Raw genomic sequence first — 20,336 nt, 5'->3', positions numbered from 1 at the left:
TTCACTTCAGAATGGTAAAGGTCTCTATAAAATATGTTATAAAAATAAAACATAGGGGGGGCGCCTGGGTGGCGCAGTCGGTTAAGCGTCCGACTTCAGCCAGGTCACGATCTCGCGGTCCGTGAGTTCGAGCCCCGCGTCAGGCTCTGGGCTGATGGCTCGGAGCCTGGAGCCTGTTTCCGATTCTGTGTCTCCCTCTCTCTCTCTGCCCCTCCCCCGTTCATGCTCTGTCTCTCTCTGTCCCAAAAATAAATAAAAAACGTTGAAAAAAAAATTTTTTTTTAAAAATAAAACATAGGGCCTGATCAGTTTGAGAATCATGCAATTTTCCTCCCTGCTAACGGAAAGAGGACCAGCACTTTACTTTGAGGGGGAATAGTTTGTAAATAGTAGATAATTGGAAACAAACTAAATTTAAAATCAAGTTATCTGAGGTTTATTTTTGAATCTCAGTAACTAGCATTGTGACATCTAGTGAGTTATTATGATCTCTGGATCTCTACTTTCCAATAGTAAAATTAATCCATTAGACTAAAAGTTCTCCAAGATCCCCTTTTAGTTATCATTCAGTGAATAAAGACTATTTAAACTATCTTCACAATTAAGTATGCTACTTGATTACATCTATCAAAGAAATTTCCAACTGGATTGTTCAACTCTTCAATATTGACAACCTAGTAAAAGACTTCATGTTTTAACAAATAACACACTTTGGGGAAACTTCAGAAGGCAATGCTACTCTGTTGGTGTATTGTTAAGTGGGTTACTGTAATTACATGATGTCAACTTTTAATCTCAAGCATAGGGCTATGAAATCTAAAAGGCCACACCCTTGCCTTTGCAGTTTTTGCCTACATTAGAAAGCATACTCACTTCTGAGCTTTCAAGAGCAGTTCCTCTTGCCAAATTGAAATTGGCTTCCAGGCTTCAAAACCAAGATAAGGTTATACAGGGGAGAAAAAAAATTTCCTCTACCCTTCAAAGGTTCTCCTAGCTGGGATAAGAATTAAATTGACATGAAACAGATTAACAGGAGGAAATAAAATGTGATTTTGTATGTATGGGAACCCCACATACAATGATAAGTTCAAAGCCAGAAAGGCAAAATGAGGTATGGACTCCATCCTGAGCTGAGGAGTAGGCTAGGGGCCTGGCACATCAAAGGAGAAGGGGACAATTCACAGGGCAATAAGAAGAGCGGATATTTGGTAATTAGATCTTTGCCCTACCATGCAGATAGGTCAGTCAGATAAAATGTATCTCTGGTACTAAGTCTAATTCTGGAAAAGATCCTCAATTAGATTTTTCTAGGTAGTTGCGGGATAAAAAGTTTCTTTTCTTAAAAAAAAAAATTTAATGTTTATTTTATTTTATTTTTTGAGAGGCAGAGCGTGAGCTGGGGAGGGGCAGACAGAAAGGGAGACACAGAATCCGAAGCCAGCTCCAGGCTCTGAGCTGTCAGACCCAGCCCGATGCAGTGCTTGAACCCAGGAATGTGAGATCATGACCTGAGCCAAAGTCAGACACTCAACCGACTGTGCCACCCAGGCACCCCAAAAAGTTTCTCATGACCAGGTAGGGCCTTGATTGCCTTCAGCTCAAAATAGTCAACATGCCTCAGTGGCATGTTTTGGGGAGACTTGCTCTGAACCCCCTCAGTTATTATGCATTTATTTTAAAACCGCAGGACAATTTCTGAGTGTGTGTTTTGTGTTTTTTTTTTTTTGTTTTTTTGAGAGAGAAAGAGCCAGAGAGAGAGCGGGAACATACACTAGTGGGGGGGTGGGGGTGGGGGGAGGGAGAGAGAGAATCCCAAGCATGCTCTGCATGCTGTCAGCATGGACCCTGATTTAGGGCCTGATCCAGGAACCTGATGGAAATCCATGACCTGAGCTGAAATCAAGAGTGGGATGCTTAAATGACTGAGCCACCCAGGTGCCCCAATTTATGGGTGTTTTTAAGTCATAATCTAGGGAGACAAAGGTGAATAATGAGCATATTTATTTGTAACCACTGTGATGAGGGCAAAATACGTGTGCCCTAGAGGACAGGGACACATAAAAGTCTATCTTGTTCATCACTTGCCCTTGATGCTGACACACAGCTTGACACCTAACAGGCTCTGTGTATAAAAGAAGCCCCAGCTTCCACCAATAGTCAGGAAAAGTCACAGGAGCTCTCCCAGAAAAGGGTGATATTTAAACTAAGCCAAGAGGCACTTGGAAACAGTGTTACATAATAATTATTGGCAGTCACACTGGCACACTGGACCTGCTCATAAAACCAGCTTTCTCCTACCAGCTTCCTTCCTCACCCTGGGCAAGTTACTTCCTCTCTCTGGGCCTCCTGCTTTTCATCTGTAAAAGAAGGGGTGGAGGTCCACAATCCCTGACAGCTTTTGTGCATGTGTGTGAGTACTTGCCTTTACTAAATCCTATAAAGTTTGCAGGGGAAAAAAAACCAACTGATACACAAAAACCTGCAAGTTTGCACTCCAACTGAATTCTCTTGTGGATAATAAGTAAACAACGTTAACAGGAAACCAAACAAAACCAAGCAAAAAACTGCTGTGAAACTTTTGACAAACGGAAGGAAGAGCAGTTCTCAAACAGCTGGGGTGCCTGGGGGCAACATTTTCCCCAGTGGGTACAAAATAACTGAGTTGGTGAGGACTAACTGGGGAAGGGGAGGGAGTAAAAGAAAACTCCACTTGTTAGATCGCTTCCTCTCTGGGTCTTTTTCACACTTTATGTCTATTCCCACCCCCACCCCCTCACCTCAGTTGTACGTCTGTCTCTTTCTGATCTATAGTTCCTGCCTACCGCCGCACATTGTTCCCCCCGGGGTTACTTCTCATGGAACAAAGTCACTGTGGCTCTTAACTCCTCTTTGGAGACGTCCCATGGTAATAGACCCCGTCTGCAGGTTCAAGCCAGGTTCCGGTGGAGCTGCGGCCAGGTGCGGAGCTGCGCGCACCCGGGAGCACGTTACTGCGCCCGAGCGCCCCTCCCCCCGCCCCTGGGGCCCCAGACCCCGCCCCCGCCCCTTGCAGGCGGTGGGTTTCCGGCAGCTCAGGCTATTTTAAGGCAGGCGCTGTGCTGATCGCCTCGTTGTGAGCCCTCTGCTCTTCAGGGACGACTTTGTCCTTCTTCTCCCCTCTGGGGCCCCGCCAGCATGGGTCCCGGGCCCCAGTCGCTGCTCGCCGCCCTCCTACTGCTCCTCGCCGTCGCTGGCCCCGCGTACTGCGACACACCTGCCAACTGCACCTACCCTGACCTGCTGGGCACCTGGGTCTTCCAGGTGGGCCCCGTTGGTTCTCAGAGCGAAGTCAACTGCTCGGTTATGGGTAAGCCACGGCGCCCCGGCCTCTCCCCCTTCCCGCTTTGGCCCGGGACTCCTTCCTTGCCTTCCCGAGCTCTCTGCCCCCAGCGTCCACGCGGAGCGCGGAGACCCGAGGCCGGTGCTAGTGGAAGCCGGGATGGACTTGAGGCCCCTTGGGGTGCCTTTTCCCGCTCCAGGGCCTAGAAGTCCAAGCTGAGCGGCTGAGAACTTCTAATTGCACGTTTCCTTAGCTATTCCCGGGGCCTAAACACTTTTTCGAGAACTTTTTTTCCCCTTTTTAGTTTTTGGGTTTTGGTTTATTTGATTTGGAAGAGAGTTGAGACCGTGCAATCTTAGGATCTCCCTGCCCAATCTGCATATTTTTATAAAGCTGTGCCCATGAAAAATAAGCTCGAATACTGGAGAAAATAGCAAAAAAGTTTTTTTCCTTTTGTTAGCTTGTGGGAAAGAGCCTTTTTTTTTTTGCCCAGAGTTTTTGACTTACACGTGTGTTGAAGCTACTAGTCCGAGAAAACTTTCGGTATTGGCTCTGCGCTTTTTCGTGTATTGCAGGGAGGTAGATAAAAGTACTCCTCCCCCCCCCCCCCCCCCCCCGGCCCATTCATTCTTTTTTACTTTCTACTTCTTCTTCGTCGTCTTTTTTTTTTTTTTTTTGGAAATAACTCTTTAGTCAGTGATTATATTTGGGAATGTCCAGAGCCAAGCACAAAGTCTGGCTTATGGAAACCTCTGAAAGAAATGTCTCGTGTTAGAACACACTGGGATATTTCATATGTCCTCAGAGAACATAGCTACCCTGAGGACAAAGAATTTAGAGAAGGGAGAAGAAAAAACACACAATCTCTGTCAAAAGAGGCACTCTTGTTCTGCCCAAACCCTTACCACCCTGTGGCATGTGCAGAGTGAGGGAAGCTCTCTGCCTCAATTTCCTTGTCTCAGCAGGAAAAGATTGCCAGGTCATTTGTTACTAAAACAGACCTATTCAACTATTCCAACTCCAGATGACTGTGTGGCATTTTGTAATCCTGGGCATTATAACCACCTTCTGTTTTAAAAGTTGAATTTGAAGGTCCGAAGCAGAAGGAGAACTGTTCTGTCACATGCAGCCTCCTCTTTCAGAGTATTCATCTGAAACGTGGAAAAACTAAAGTGTGAAACCCCCAGATGGACACAGTAGAACCCTTTCAGACAACCTCTGCTTATAAATCGTGCCTTTGACTTTAATCTAGTAAAGACACATGTAGATCCGAGCTCTTATCTTCTGAAGGTTGAAAGTTTAGTTCCTATTGGCACAAACTAGCTTTATAGGATAGAAACCTTGAGTTTGCCTAATAGCGTGGAAGGATTCAGATTATGAGGTTCTGAACTGCTAGAGCCATTGAGAAAGATACCCCATTTCTTCCCTAAAGAGATCATTTCCTTTGTCCTTGTGATATGATAGCAGATCTTTTATATTTTGTATTTTCCATTTTTTGACTACCATTTCGTATTCTACCCATTTTGGGCTGTCATTTGAAACATCCCTATTCCTCTTTTTCTTCAGTGTTTCGATGCTCTGGGAAGGTAGGGCTGTACTTTTGGGGGAGTCTCTGCCTGGTGGGCCACTGGACATATTTCTGTCTTTTGAGCCTTCACTTCACTGGTTTTCCCGAGACACCTGTGGGAGTGTACAGGATGGAGACTCTGATATCTTCACAAGCCAGACTGGTCCAAATCCAGTGGCATGAAAGGAAAGCAGCTTAAAAATAATGGAAATTCTAGAGATTTCCCTGCCATTTGCAGTCCAAATAATTTTCCTCTGTTGTGCATTATTATTTATTTATTTATTTTTAGGACCACCAGAAAAAAAGGTAGTGGTGCACCTTAAGAAGTTGGATACAGCATATGATGATTTTGGCAATGCCGGCCATTTTACCATCATTTACAATCAAGGCTTTGAGATTGTGTTGAATGACTACAAGTGGTTTGCCTTTTTTAAGGTTAGTTTTGTTGGGAATGTATTTGTATTTTCAGTGATTTGATATCTGAAGCTTCTTCTAATCAGACTCTCAGAATTTTAATTTTAGATTAAGAAGATAACCAGAATTGACACCATTTTTCCCAAGAGATATTAGATGGTGTAATTTTGCCACTTTATTTAAAATTGTGAATTCAGTAAATTAAAAAAAAAAGAGCTATATTTGAATATGTACAACCCATCTGTATTGAAATTTACCTTTCGGTAAGTATGACTAAATTTATTTATTACTACACCTTTACTTTTAAATGTTGCCTTAGTCACTTGGCTCTGTACTGAATGTGTAGGAAAGATACGGGCATTATAAATTTCTTTTTCTTGGAATTATTATCCTATCCTACCATTGCTTGTTGACTCTGAGAAATTGATGACACATTCCTCAACTTAATAATGATGGATGGGTTATGTCGCAATACACCCATTGTAAATGGAAAATGTGTTTCATTCCTATCAGACATCATGGCTTAGCCTGCCCTACCTTGAACATGCTCAGAACACCTAAATTGGCCTGTAGCAAAATCATCTAACACAGTCTATTTTATAGTGTGTTGACTATTTCATTGAATTAATTGAATACTGTAATAAAAGGGAGAAACAGAATGGTTGTAAGTGTATCACTGGTCCACCCTTGTGATCATGGGGCTGACTGCTACTGGTCAGCATCACAGGAATGTTTCCTACTGCATAGTGCTAGCCTAGGAAAAAATCAAAATTCAAAGTCCGGTTTCTACTGAACGTGTATAGCTTTTACACCATATGTATGTGTGTAGCTTACCAAAGATGGTAAGTTGGACCACCGTAAAGTCCAGGACCATCTGTGTTATAATGTACTAGATGTATTAATGTGAATAACTCCCTTTAGTGAGCTGAGACAAAGAGATAGAGAGCGTGAGTTATGCCTTGGGCTGAAGTAAAATGTAGCTCCGCCAGTCCAACCTGTGTTCTTCTTTCACTGGGGAAGAAGCATTGTCCGTTCTTGTATTTTAACACCTGGCTTCCCGTTGCATACATACGCTGAGGTATAATAGCTTATTTAGCACAGATTTCAGTCCATCCCAGATAACTTTCTGAAGTTGGAACTTTTCCTGTTGGCAGAGTATTAACTGCTGTAAGTGAATTGAGGACACAAGCCTGAGACTCGCTGTTTCTTACTATAAATAGAGTATAAACAAAAACAGACTTGCATGGAGTAGGGTTTACAACTTTTGGAACATCTGGTAAGAGTTGGCCAATTACAGGGATCTGTGGGAAAGTGGGGAATGAATCTGTTTAGGATGATGAAAGACAGGGGACTAACAAAAGAGTCACCTCTGAATTTATTGTGATTTTTCTAACCTGGCTTGTGATTTAATCACTGGGATATGGTGCTACATCTGAGCCAAGTATATTTCTTAGAATAACAACTTTCCTTTTTTTTTTTTCCTTAACCTTGAGAATCCCTCTTTAACATGAAAAAAGGGAAGAGAGACCAAGAGGAAAAAATTATCCCCCTCGCCTGTATTAGCTGGTTTGATACTCAGTGAGAACTGATCTATCCTTTCTGATCTATCCAGTTGAGAGCCAGCTGGTCATGTTTTTTAGTTGGAACCCATGCTTGACCATTTATGAAACGTTTTAATATCACCCCTGGATACTATGTATTTAAAAAAATAGTATCTATATGAATTTTTAAAATTGTGATACATAGGTGGTAAGCATAATTCATTCTGAATATAATTCTTGATCTGCTTATTGATGAGCCTAGGGCTTTGCAGACTCCTTGTCAGTACTCTGCTATAGCCCTTCAAAAGTTCTTTGCCTTTTAGGTGAGAACCATTTGCCTATGGAATTGATGTACAAGGAAAGACCTATTCAAGCTAGTTGTTGACTATGTACTCTACCCGCCTCCCCCTTGTCCTTTTTTGCCTGACACTTAGTAGACACTTAGTTGGTAATTTGTTTAAATACTGAAAATAAATCCATGAAGTGGAATTCACTTGAGAAATAGGAGGTTGAAGTGTAAGTTGGGAAGTTGCATACAAATAGATGAGTAAGTAAAATAGTTTTACCCATTTGGCTTAGAAAAGTTTTCTTTCTTACCTTCTGTAGAATGGGAGAAACTGTTGGGCAAACTTCTAAAGTCAGCATTTAATTGCCTGAGCCATAACCAGAAATAGATCTGAGCAGTTTCCTTTTATTAATATTTTTCCATCAGTTTGTCTGCTCTTAGCTTAAATAAGAGTCCAAAGCTGGTAGGTACAGAGGGGACAGCTGGTGGCTGGAGGAGGAATCAGAATGCCTTTTTGTATTTCCCTTGAAATTACAGTGTAAGCACATTTGGTATTTTTCCATAACCTCAGAATGTTAAGTCATGGGTCAGTAGAGAGCCACTTCATAAAGTCAAATAAGGTTTTAAGTGTACTTAACCACAAGTGGGAAGAATCAATACATACACTGTTGTTGGGTAGACCCCTACTTAATCACAGGCTTCTGGATGGCATTCTCTGATTAGGAGCAAGAAAAGGAAGAGTGTTCTTGCATTAACTGATTTCAGTATATTTTTTGAAGTGCTTTTTTAAACAGAACCATTATCAGGGCTGTGTTTTCCTGCTGAAAAATCAGTCACTCTGACTGGTCAATAGTTAAGTTTTGTGATAGGATCATAATTTTAATAAACAGAGTAGAATATACATAAGATACTTGGTTTTAAAATTTCTCTTAAGCTAATCAAGCAGTTCTAGATAAACATGTTTTGCAGAGTGAAAGAATCTATGCTCTTTTGGCAAATCCAAGTGACAGAGTAATGGGGAGCTGAGTTTTAAATTTAAGAAAAATTATAGAGTGGAATTGACTGTAGATAATAGGAAAGGCAAATATTTTTGGTGACACTGGCTAACACAAAAAACTTGCTGGATTTTTACCATAAGTATCAGGGCATTTCCTGCAGAAGTACCAAATTAGGTGTCTAACTCAAGAAAAACGCAAACGTCTTTTTTTAATAAGATTTCTTTTCTTTTTTTTTTAATTTTTTTTTTTTTTTACTGTTTATTTTTTATTTTTGAGACAGAGACAGAGCATGAACAGGGGAGGGGCAGAGAGAGAGAGGGAGACACAGGATCTGAAACAGGCTCCAGGCTCTGAGCTGTCAGCACAGAGCCCGATGCGGGGCTCAAACTCACGGACTGAGAGATCATGACCTGAGCCGAAGTCGGATGCTTAACCGACTGAGCCACCCAGGCGCCCAATAAGATTTCTTTTTTTTTTTTTTTTTTTTTAAGTTTATTTTGAGAGAGAGGAGGAGAGAGCAAGTATGTGTGAGCAGGGAAAGGGCAGAGAGAGTGCGAGAGAGAGAATCTCAACCAGGCTCTGTGTAAGTGCAGAGCCCCATATGGGGCTTGATCCCATGAACCATGAGATAATGACCTGAACTGAAATCAGGAGTCAGCTGCTTAACCATCTGAGCCACCCAAGCACCCCAACCAAAAACCTGTTAATGTCACAGAGCTTTGGTCATTTATTCTACAGACTTAGAAAATATCTTTTAAATGAAAATTTATTTTTGAAAAGGTAGAATTATCAAGATGTAAGCAGTATTTGTTATTTAGAGTGTCTCATGTAAACTACAACGTAGTGTTCAACCTACCACTGTTAAAGAAATACCTGACATTTTTGCCATGAATATCTACTATCTATATGTTCTTAGTCTGCAAATCAATTGGATTTCCAGATCTCTATGTTGACTCATACCAGGCCCTACCACTTGTTTCCTTTTGTCCTTTTCAGATATGCCTTCATTAGATTACATATTTACATTAGATTGTTTCTTGTTGCTGTTAGCGTTTGTTGAACAGGTGATACATGTAGGATATTGTTAGCTCTGTTCCACGCAGCCCAGTAGAGCCGACAGCTTCCACATCATTCTCCCTGCATTCCAACTTTGAAGCAATTGTGATACCACTACTGTTGGTAGGAATTTGCTTTATTTAGTTCTCAAGCCTCACCTGGAAGGTGGGCATTTTTCATAATCTAAGTTTTTGTAAGCTCTTTCTTTTTCCCCCTTGGTTTTAACTGCTTGAGAAATTGGGAGTCAAGTGGGGATAATCTGTTGTTGAATAGGACTTCAAGCTAGATAAAAAGCTTGGAAGGAAATAAATCTGGACACTGAATTTTCATTCCTGGATAGTTTGAATTTGATAGGAAGCACTAGGTATATATTCTTAAAAGGTATGTTTTTCTACTCCCCTTCCTGCATACATTCAATTATCTGAAACATTATGGGGAGTTACAATCTCAGATGTATTTAGGGCTCACCTGGGTAGCTACTTAAGCATTTGAAATGACTGTAATGTGAAACAATAAGGAGTAATAAGATCAATGGCAAAATAGAAACTGTCTTAGAGGCATTCATACTCAGTTTTTTAAAAAAGCAGTGTACTGGCCAAAGTAAATGACAGAACTATCTGCAGGCTAGTTTCTAAGAGTTATCAAATTTAATAGCATTACCATTGGCTTATAATTGGTATGCCCAACAAATTTGTATCCCTTCAAAGTACCTGCAGATCAAAAGCAGCCAACCTCTTTTTTTTTTTTTTTTTTTTAATTTGTGTGTGTGAGAGAGCGAGAGAGAGAATATCTTAAGCAGGCTCTGCCCCATGCTTAGTGCAGAGTGTGATGTGGGGCTCAATCCCATGACCTGGGATTCACGACCTGGGCCAAAATCAAGTCTGATGCTCAACCAACTGAGCCACTCTGGTGCCCCAAAAGCAGCCAACCTCTTATATGAAAACAGAATATAACAAAACAGGATGTTAAATAATGGCTGACTATGTGTTGGGTGGATAAGTGATTTTTTTTATGCTTTTATGTACTTTATTTTTTATCATCACGTGTAAAGCTCCTCTGTACTGCATCTTCTCTAATGGCACAGAGGAAGGAAGTCCTATGAGCGAGAAACTAAGTTCCGAAGAAAATCCTCAAGTTAAAAAGGCTTCCTAACCTTTTCCTGCTTCCCGTTTCACTTTCTCTGAGGCTGCAAAAAAGGAACAGTAGAACAGGAACTCAGACTTCATTTTGAAGATTAAGCCACTCACGGGTGGAGAAGATGTGTTGAAGAGAAACTAGTCTTCTGACTGAAAATTTTATTTTAGGACTGGCAAGCAAACCTTATTGATCTCTAATTGTGTTTTTGTTTGCAACCCACTAGTCTTGGTAGAACTTGAAGCTAAAAAAGACTTCCATGGTTCTTTCTTTCTTTCTTCTTTTTTTTTTTTTTTTAAGTTTATTTATTTATTTTGAGAGACCACTGGGGAGGGGCAGAGAGAGAGAGAGAGAGAGAGAGAGAAAGAAAGAGAAGGAAAGAAAGAAAGAAACAAAGAAACAAAGAAAGAAGGAAAGAAAGAAAGAATGAATCTCAAGCAGGCTCTGCACTCTCCGCATAGGGCTTGATGTGAAGCTCAAACTCACAGAACTGAGATCATGACCTGAGCCAAAACCAAGAGTCAGATGCTTAACCGACTAAGCCACCCAAGCACCCCTTCCATGGGTATTTCTATATCAGGTTGGCTCTTGAAACAAGAGTGGTACGTTGGGAAATCCATACCAGGGAATTTATTTGCACATTTTGTGTGCTAGTGACTTGTAAATTTCAAGCTTGTCACGTCAGCCAGAAATGTCAATCATGTTTCCACAGTTAAGAATTTGGGAATCTTGTAATTTTTTTTTTTTGTTTTGTTTTTTTGTTGTTTGTTTTTACTGTGCTTTCTGGGTTCATTTTTAAGATCTAACAGTTTAGCTTTTAGAATACTTGTTTTTAGCCTAATTTACTTTAGTATAGATTTAGCATACTGAGATCCAGATGTTGTCTTTTTTTTTAATTTTAACAACTTGAGATTTACTCTTGAGTATTTCATTTTATGGAAAGAATCAGAACTTTAACAATCCAAGCCTAGTTTTGTTTTTTTTTTCATGGTGATGCTTAATTGTAACATAATGACTTAGTTTACCATTGTGAACTCTTCATAGGATGTCACTGATTTTATCAGTCAGTTGTTCATGCAGCTGGGAACTGTGAGGGTACATGATTTGAGACATCTGAGGAACAAACTGGGTGAGCTCCACTGAAATTTTTAACTTACTAAAGAGCCAGCTTCCCTCCTCCCTGGTGGCTTATGCAAATTACTATTTGTTTATTCATCTGGGAAAGGGAGATGAAGACTGGAGAGATTAGGGTTTTCTTATACATTTCTTGCTTGAGCCTGCTTCTTGCTTTGCTACTTCTTACCTGCCTGCACTATTTTATGTGAGTGATCTTTCACTTTAGTTTATTCTGTTTGCAACACATCGAATTGGTTGTCACAAGTATGATGCTCATAACATAAGCAGACATGAACCCAAAAAGGTAGAGACCCAGTTAAGAAAAAGTTAGCTCACAGTCACTTCACTTATTTGAAGTAGTTACACTGCCTCAGGTTGCTCATTTTTTTCCTAAAAAGACTCCAGAGGGAACCATGTGAAGCTATGGCATATTAGGTCTGTTTTCTAGTAGAGAGGGTGGCTCTTCCAGAGAAATTCATCTGCCTGGCACTCGTCACTGTGAGACATCACCCATCTTTTGAAACTGACTCCTTCTCAGAACAGAGACTACTGACTAGAAATAAGAGGGTCTTTTGCACTTTTGACATTCTTCTCACACTTAGAAAAGGTGTTTTTTAAAATTTTAATCTTAACTTATTTTACAGTGCACGTGTGTGCGGTGTGAGCACAAGCAGGGGAGGGGCAAAGGGAAAGTGAGAGAATCTCCAGGTTCCTTGCTCATCACAGAGCCTGACATGGAGCTCAATTCTACAACCCTGGGATCATGACCTGAGCCAAACTCAAAAGTTGGATGCTCAAGAGACTGAATCACCCAGGCTCCCCAAAAAGATGTTTAAATCATTACTCTCACTGGGTCCATAAATTTAGAGGTCTTAAAACTTTTTATGCAAAGGGCGCCTGGGTGGCTCAGTTGGTTGAGCATCCAACTTCTGCTCAGGTCATTATCTCATGGCTTGTGAGTTCGAACCCCAAATCGGGCTCTGTGCTGATGGCTGAGAGCCTGGAGCCTCTTCAGATTCTGTGTCTTTCTCTCTCTCTCTCTCTCTCTGCCCCTCCCCCACTCACACACTGTCTCTCTCTGTCTCTCAAAAATAAATAAACATTAAAAAAATTAAAAAACTTTTTATGGAAAAAGGGTGGTTAGAGAGTAACGTTGATAGGGACTTAACTGTTCCTTGCATTTTTTTTTTAAATTTTATTTTTAACTAATCTCTACACCCAAAATGGGGCTCGAACCTTCAACCCTGAGATCAAGAGTCACACGCTGTACTGACTGAGCCAGCCAGATGCCCTACCATTCCTTGCATTTTAACACAATATTATTTCCCCCTTCCTCTTTCCCTACTTCCTTTACTTAGCTCCTAAGTAAAAAAGAGCTATGAAAAAGGGAACTGGGATAAGTGTTGAAATTTCCATAGCTTTATCCTGTATCAGCGTTTTCCAAACTGTTAACAGACCCCTAGTGCCCCACACATGTGCTGGGTAGGCTTACTCATCACTTGTCACTGTATCTTGCTAAACTTCAGAGGTTGTTCTAGGCAGCCACTATTAACAGATCAAAGTGAAAATTAGAGCTGAAATTAATAAGCTCTTTTTTCCCTGAATTCCTGGTAGTTGAATAAGTATACATTGTGTAGCTTCCCTTTCAGAATCTCAGGATCTTTTATAGAGTGGATGGTGGTAGCTTTGGAGGAAGACAAAATAGGAAACTTGCCCAAAATAAGCTACCCGTTTTTTTCCTCACAAAAAATAAGGTATCTTCAGAATGCAGTTGACAAAATTCTGTCTTAAAACTCTCACTCTTCCCAATAATTAAGGAATGCCTCTATTAAAAGATAAACCCCCTTAGTGTTTGCTCTTAGTAAGTGGGATAAATAGAGGGATAAATACCTGGAAATACAGATCAAAGCAGCATTAAGCCTGCATTTAGGTTTCGTAAGGAATGCATGGTAACCTATCTATCTAGGTTGCTGGATTGGCCTGTTTCTTTTAAGTATATTTCAAAATTATATTAGATTCATACAGTGGTAGTTGATTTCAAATGCCTTTGCATGTGCTTCTTGAGCATGTTGGCTGCATGCATGATACATGTTGCTTAAGCTTTCAGCTTTGGAGAATGGCAGCTTTTGTGAATGTCTTAAATAGCATTAAGATTTACCAGCATTTCAAATAGTAGCACTGTTTTTTTTTTGTTTTTTTTGGGGGGGGGGGTTTCTTTTTTTTTTTTCTGAAAAGAAATTAATATGATTAAACATTCTTAAGAGACCATCTGATTCTGGTTGGCTTGTAACTCTAGTTTTTATTGTCTTTTAGTTATTAAATAGAGCATCTGTTGAGGGGCTCTTTTAAAACAACAACCAAAAAGCAGACTTTGGGGCTAAGAGGCAGAGCAGCATGCAGCCGTGGACCTTCTTACCTCTAACAGCTAGCCGAGGCCTCTAGCAACTACATTCCCCTTCTGGAGTCTTTCTGTGCATGTAAAATGCTGAGGAGTCCTGGTGACCTACCTCCAAGGCAGCTGCCCTCCTGAACCGTTTCCCTGGAAAGCAGCAACCGCCATTTTGAAATGTGAACAACCAGACTACACAGGAAAAAGAAAGACATCTGGAAGTCTTAGGTGGCTTCACCATTCAACCTTTGAATGAAAGGAACTATATGAAACTCGAGTTTTTCCCTTTTGAATATTCTTCTATTGAAATGATTTTTCCAAACTCATTAGGATTTGAATTTTGTGTTGTATTTTGTTCATAGTGCAAATTTTATTCCCAGTTAAATTATCTTCTTGTGTGCCTTTCTTTCTTTAATTATCTTGATGAACCACAGGACCCATTGTAAGGAGAAATTAATGCTTCAGGATATCTTGAGATGCACAGATGTATAGGGTAGAAAGATCATTCTACAGAAGACCTGTTTGGGGGACAGGTTTCTGAGATAAGTCAAACCACTGAAGGGTATCCTTGTAGATCATAGGCCTGTATACCCTAGCCAGAAAGATGGGGTGATTAATACATTTTTTTGTCTGTTTTTTTGATTAGGTCCCAGTTTTGTACTAAGAACTTGACATATATTGCCTTACAAGATGTTATGAAGTAGATATTACTAGCTTCATTTTACAGATAGGGAAAATTAGTCTCTTACTGTGCATCCAATTGTAAAATGACAAGGGCTAGCCTTTCAAGCCTAAGGACCTCCCTGGGGCTAAAGGATAAAAGAAATAATGGTACTTAAGTGACAGACATTTCAGTGGATTTTTTTTCTGGAGACTCCCAATTCATAAGCATCATGAATGTTTAATGGGATGAAATACGCATTGCATTGGCTTCTTTTGAAATGGTTTACAGCTTATGTTTCCTTACCAAATTAGGCTATTCTCTTTCTTTCCTAAACCAGGGTCCTTTCATTCAAGATGAAAACTTACCTTCTCTCCTTTTGTGTTCTTAGAAAGGAAGGTTCTGAAAAACATCACATTAAGTAACATTGCCTAGTTGACTTCTCTTAATTACACTGTTGTTCTTATTGATTGCTATCTTTTAGCTCTTTCCTGCTAAACAGTGGACTAGTTTCCTGCTCAGTTGTTCAGAATTGATGAATATCAGCCTCAGTAAGTTGAAAATTTGGAACCATACCTAGTCCCTATTTTCTGGAGGGCTTTTCTCTTGTATCTGTGCTTGAATGGAAGAATCTCTAGATACCAGATTTTTATCATTTTATTGGTTCAGAGAACTTTTTATGACCTCTGAGTGGCCACTGGTCTGCTATTCTGGAAAGGTTATGTCTTAGAAAGGTGAAGTAACTGTATACCCGACTACTTCTACCTGGATACTTTTTTCCATCCTACCTCTGGACCTGATAATTCATTACCCGGGGCCTTGATGCCACCTCTGTGAGACCTTCCCTAGCTCTCTCCATTGGTGGGAGAACTGCCATTGTTTTGGTTCACATCGTGCTTGCAGTTACCTCTGCTCAGGTAATTCTGCATTAACTGCTGTAATGGAGTGATTTGATAGTGTGTCTTCTTCCAGACTGAAAAGCTGTATGTCAACCTGTGTATCTTCAGAACCTGATTACATAGAACTTTATAAGTGTTTGGAAAACTGACCACACTTCTCTTGTCTTTTCAAAGACTTTTCACAAGTAATATTAGCTTACATAGATGTAATTCTTTTGTATTCTAGGAGCACAATCAGAAATGATGCTATGTTTATATTTCTGGTTCTGTGCCCTAAAAATACATATCAGGTTACCTGTCTCCAGGGTTCTAAAAGAGTTGCATTTTTCAAACTAATTTTCAGGATGTAAAGTGAGAAAGCAGCTAATGTGTATAAGAATGTATTTAATATGGAATTTAAAACCACCTCTACGAAAGTTGTTTTTTATTGTTTTTTTTTTCCTATTTCTCTGAGAAACTTTGCATCTAAATGTTTTGCTAATGGAAAAGAAGACTTGGTAGGTACAAAATTACAGATACTTGTGTTAGCAGGTGTCCTAAAATAATACCGCTTTGCATTTTCTGTCACAATTGTTTGTCTTCTCTGATCTTTAAACTCTGAGGGCAGGGATCAACTCTGTACTACTAAGCATTTTATTCCCTTTGTATAATGGGATGCATGATAAATAATAGGCCTTCAATAAATGTAGAAGAAAGAAAATTGAATAATATATCATTGTATTGTCTTGTTTTATTGACATGTTTCTGGGTATATTGTTACCTTTATGTACTTAAGAGTCTGTAGTGGACCCTCAGGCCATATTTGTTGAATTGGCGTGGTAGAAAACAGTGGAGGATTTTAGATTTTATTCTGTTCATTTATTTACGTTTTAATTTTTGTATGAGACTAGAAAAACCGAGATAGGGCTCAAAGTTAAAAACAGTAAAGTTGTAACTTTGAGAATTACTAAAAACTAAGTTAGCTGTCAGGGTAGATAGCTTTATGATGGCAGATTCCGCACAGCCTGGAGTGCTGTGTGCTGTCCTGTTCCTTCCCCCATTTCGGTACATGGAGAGACACCAGCCAAAGGTTAGATTAGGTGAACTCTCAGATTTGTTCAAATCTCCCAGTTTAAAAATTTATGAGTGAGGAAGTGAGGAATGAGCCAAGAGATTTTGACAACTGTATTGAATGATAAATTGCTATTTTAACTAATTCTAGAACCTATATTTTGGTTTAACCTGAATGTGTTTTAAGCACTGGAAATAAATGAACTCACTTCCACATGCAAATCTGTCTTTACCTCAGTAAAATCCTGGAAGGTATTTGGTTACAACCACTAATGATTTCTTGGCAGTTTCAAAATTCATTGAAATTCAACTTTTTAAACAAATGGTTAAATCTTAGGTAGAAAGCTAGAGCTAATCCTTGAAGCCGGCAGAGGGGAGTTTGTTTTTTTTTTTCTGAGGAAATATGTGGTACTCTTGGGTAGGTCTGGGAAAATAACAACTTAGTAAAAATGTGCCTTGTTCTCTTTTGTTGATGCTTTTTACACTCCAGACCTGACAGCAAATGAAAGCAGTTAATCTATATACAGGAAACAGGGCAGAATTCAAGTAAACATGTTTTGTTATTTAGTATTGCTGGAAATGTACTGTCTCTGCATATATGCTTTACCATTAAATCATTGAGCTTCATGCCAGGTGTCTTTTCCTGAAATGTTGAATGATCTTGATGGATAAGACCTGGTTCTCCAAATTTTTTGTCATGTATTCCACAGTGTGTAAAGGTACATTTAAAACATTATATCCGTGTACTGCTGTACTGATGTTTGCTATCAAACACATGAGGTAATATTAAATGATTAAATATTTGTCACAAAAATGGGTTTTGCCAAAATATATTCCATGATGATATTCTTTGAAAATAATACAAAAAGCATGCTTCATTATCATAAGAATCTGTTACCTATAATTTTCACTACTGAAAGTTTTCCACATTTGGAAGCACAATTTTCTAATTAAAATCTTTAAAAGATGTTAGTAGTTTTGATCCATTTTATTAAAAGTATGAAAGTATCACAGGTTTAGTAAAGTCTGGAAGTGCTGTTGGGTATTAGGGGTGGTGACAGTTTAATGGACTATTTTTTTTAAATTGGGGTAGAGCTAACACAGTGTTCTGATAGTGTCTGATTCGACAGCTCTCTGTTACGCCATGCTCACCACAAGTGTAGCTAGACAGATTTTAAGTGAGACGTGTTTTATTGGTAACTAAGATTAAAAACTGAACACTGCTGTGATGGAACCATTGGAAAACATCTGATTTCAGAAACTTGTATTTGCCCGACAACTTCTACCAGGAACAGGGCAAAGGTAAGCTTTGTCAGTTTTCTTATGTCTGCTTATATTAGTATTTGCAAATTCGGGTTTCTCTGCAAGTATTTTAAGCCACTTTGTGAAAATTAGCTTCATTAAATCAGCTAGGTACAGAAATCAGTGTAAGCAGGCCCATGTAAAAAGGACATCCTGTGTCTTAACCATCACATGTGTAGCACACTGTGCCTGGCAGGTGAACTTCTGACCTTGACACTGAGCGGTGGCATCGGTTGCTTTGTAAATTAAAGAACAGTGGAAGTTGTTTCTCAATTTTATTTGTATGTAATTACAAATGTAAAAAAAAATGTTTTTCCCAATATTCTAGTGGATCATCTTTCATCTCATTTTGGAAACCACTGGTTGACAACCAGTATCAACTGTTCAGCTGACAGATTGGGCTTAGTGTTTTAAGTTCTTTGATGGCATAGTTACAGTCTTAAAACAACTTCTGTATCCCCCGCGGTAACAGATAATCATACTTCTACTGTTTTCTTGTTTCATGTTCCTAACTTTTTAAACTCATCAAAGTTACAATGTCATCTTTATCCTTCAAAGGTGTCCAGTGTTGTAGGTATCATTCCCACTATCAGGTGAAGAAATTGGGGCTCCTTAGTTGTGGTTTGCTGAAGGTTACATAAATTATAAGTGGCAGAACAGGATTTAAAGGGCAAAGCCCTTTTACAAGACTGCCTATTTCTGATAGCCAGTGCATTACATAAAAGTTAAGTATTCAAATATTTGCCAAGTATATTAATCAGGGAAACCATGGAACAAAGTGATTTTAAACTTAAGTTCTAAAATATCCCAACCTGTTCTTTTTCAATTGGTTAAATAGGTAACAGTAATGATAGTTGATGAAATGAGTGGGAACTTGAAGAGGGGTTTGAGAATGTTTGGCGACCCTGGGTAATTTCGAAGAGGCAAATGGATAGCTAGTAAGTCCTAGTAGTTTTCTAAACCTAAATGCTAGTGTGTGGAATTTACATTTTATGAAATTATCTGTTGAAATTGGCAAGAATGAAAGGAAACTTAAGTTACACCATCTGTGCAAGACGGTATTCGGACACTGATGTTTATATAAATGAAATAAATGAAAACCCTTAAAAATACTTTGGCTATATTTCAAGCTGGATAGTGTGGCCAAAACTTCAGCTTCTTAATTGGTAATAATGTCAGAATCACATAAGAACTATTTCACAATAGCAAAAATGACCGATACCGTGAGAACGTTCAAATCAAGAAAATAACATGAACAGCATGTGGTCCTTTCAAGGTGTAAGGTACTGACTAGTCGGCTTCTAGAGTGCTCAATGCTGCTGCTACTGAATCCTGCACAGATTACAGGGTATTACAACCCTGTCCTACCTTTTATAAGGTAATTTCAGGGTCTCTGTGATATCTTAGAAGCACTGCACTTCGATTAATTACAAACTTCGTATCTTTTCTGAGTTTCTTGTGTTATTGCTAAAGAGGACTTGGCATTTGTTGTTCTCTTATTCATTTATTCACTCATTCCATAACTAATTGCTTCCTAATGCCAGTTTCCTACTTCCTGAATAAACAATCCTATTCTCACAGTGCCTTTTTTTTTTTTTTTTTTTTTTGAGGCGAGAACAACCTCATAAGCTGCTGTGAAAGTGAAATGAGTCAATATATGTAAAACAGAGTATATGAGGTGGAGTCTACTATCATCCTGATCTTATAGATGAGGGTGCAGAAAAGATAAGTAATCTGCTTAGGATCACACAGACAGTTAATGTCAGAGCTGGATATAGTCTAGGAAGTCCAGCCTGAAGAGCATGTCTGTGACCTTTGCTCCCCATCAAAAAACCTTGGCAAAAAAAAGGTAAAAAGATTGAATTAGAAAATGACCATTAGAGTTGCTAGAGAATGTAAGTGGCCCTTACAGGGCTGTGGACAGCAATTTGGACTTTACCCTTGAGAGTCTGTTAATCTTCTCCAACTTTTTTTTTTTTTTTTTAAAGGAAACAGTGAATAAAGTAATGATCCTATAACTTGTGAACCCATGTTTGAATTCTCTTTTCTCCATTTACTTTGCAAAGCATGTCATTTTTTTTTCTTTATGAAAAGAGTGATGCCTATTATCCCAAGGAATCATTGTGAGGCTCGAATGATACAGATGGAAACTCTTTGCTGCATGGTTTCTCGGTATCTCCTCTCTGTTTTTGGAGTTGGCTAGTATGTTTACTTCTCTAGCTCTTTGTGAAAAGACAGAGTATATGAAGTGGTGTGTGGTATTGGGAAGAGCCCTTGGTTTTATAAATTCTAGTTTGACTACTTTTCTTATTTTGTCCCCTGAGACTATATTATCTCGGTTTCCTTGAACTTAGAAGATTTATGAGTGATGGGTAAGATATTTATCGAAATGTGAACTGATAAGGTGCTATAGTTCCATAATGTTGATAAAAAATACAGAGTCCTTAAACAAATGTGGTAAGAAACTTCAGCAAAATCAGTCATGCTTTGGTGAATTTTTTCCCCCTCTATCAAAATAACAAGTCAGCCTTCCCATCACAGGGAAAGTTCATTTGGTGGTAGACATGATGCTTGTAACTATGACTCATTTGTGCCAACCAGGTG

At 39.2% G+C, this 20,336-nt stretch overlaps 1 protein-coding gene across 2 annotated transcripts in view; it reads left to right on the top strand.

Moving 5' to 3' along the window:
• Positions 1 to 3,062: 3,062 nt before the first annotated feature.
• Positions 3,063 to 20,336, top strand: part of CTSC (cathepsin C) — a 37,744-nt gene continuing 20,470 nt past the window's right edge. The window contains exons 1-4 of one of the 2 annotated variants that reach the window (XM_078433018.2): positions 3,063 to 3,346; positions 5,176 to 5,321; positions 11,360 to 11,444; positions 13,745 to 16,090. In XM_078433018.2, the coding sequence (XP_078289144.1) occupies positions 3,175 to 3,346; positions 5,176 to 5,321; positions 11,360 to 11,444; positions 13,745 to 13,755 (414 nt within the window). In that variant the 5' untranslated portion in view covers positions 3,063 to 3,174 and the 3' untranslated portion in view covers positions 13,756 to 16,090. Of the gene's footprint in view, positions 3,347 to 5,175; positions 5,322 to 11,359; positions 11,445 to 13,744; positions 16,091 to 20,336 lie in introns of those variants that run through there. The other variant, XM_078433017.2, reaches the window with a different exon arrangement.

This window comes from Panthera onca, chromosome D1 (genome assembly GCF_046562875.1).
Source record: "Panthera onca isolate mPanOnc1 chromosome D1, mPanOnc1 haplotype 2, whole genome shotgun sequence".
Taxonomy (NCBI): domain Eukaryota; kingdom Metazoa; phylum Chordata; class Mammalia; order Carnivora; family Felidae; genus Panthera; species Panthera onca.
The sequence above is the reverse complement of the archived record's forward strand: the minus strand, read 5'-3'. Positions and strand labels throughout refer to the sequence as shown.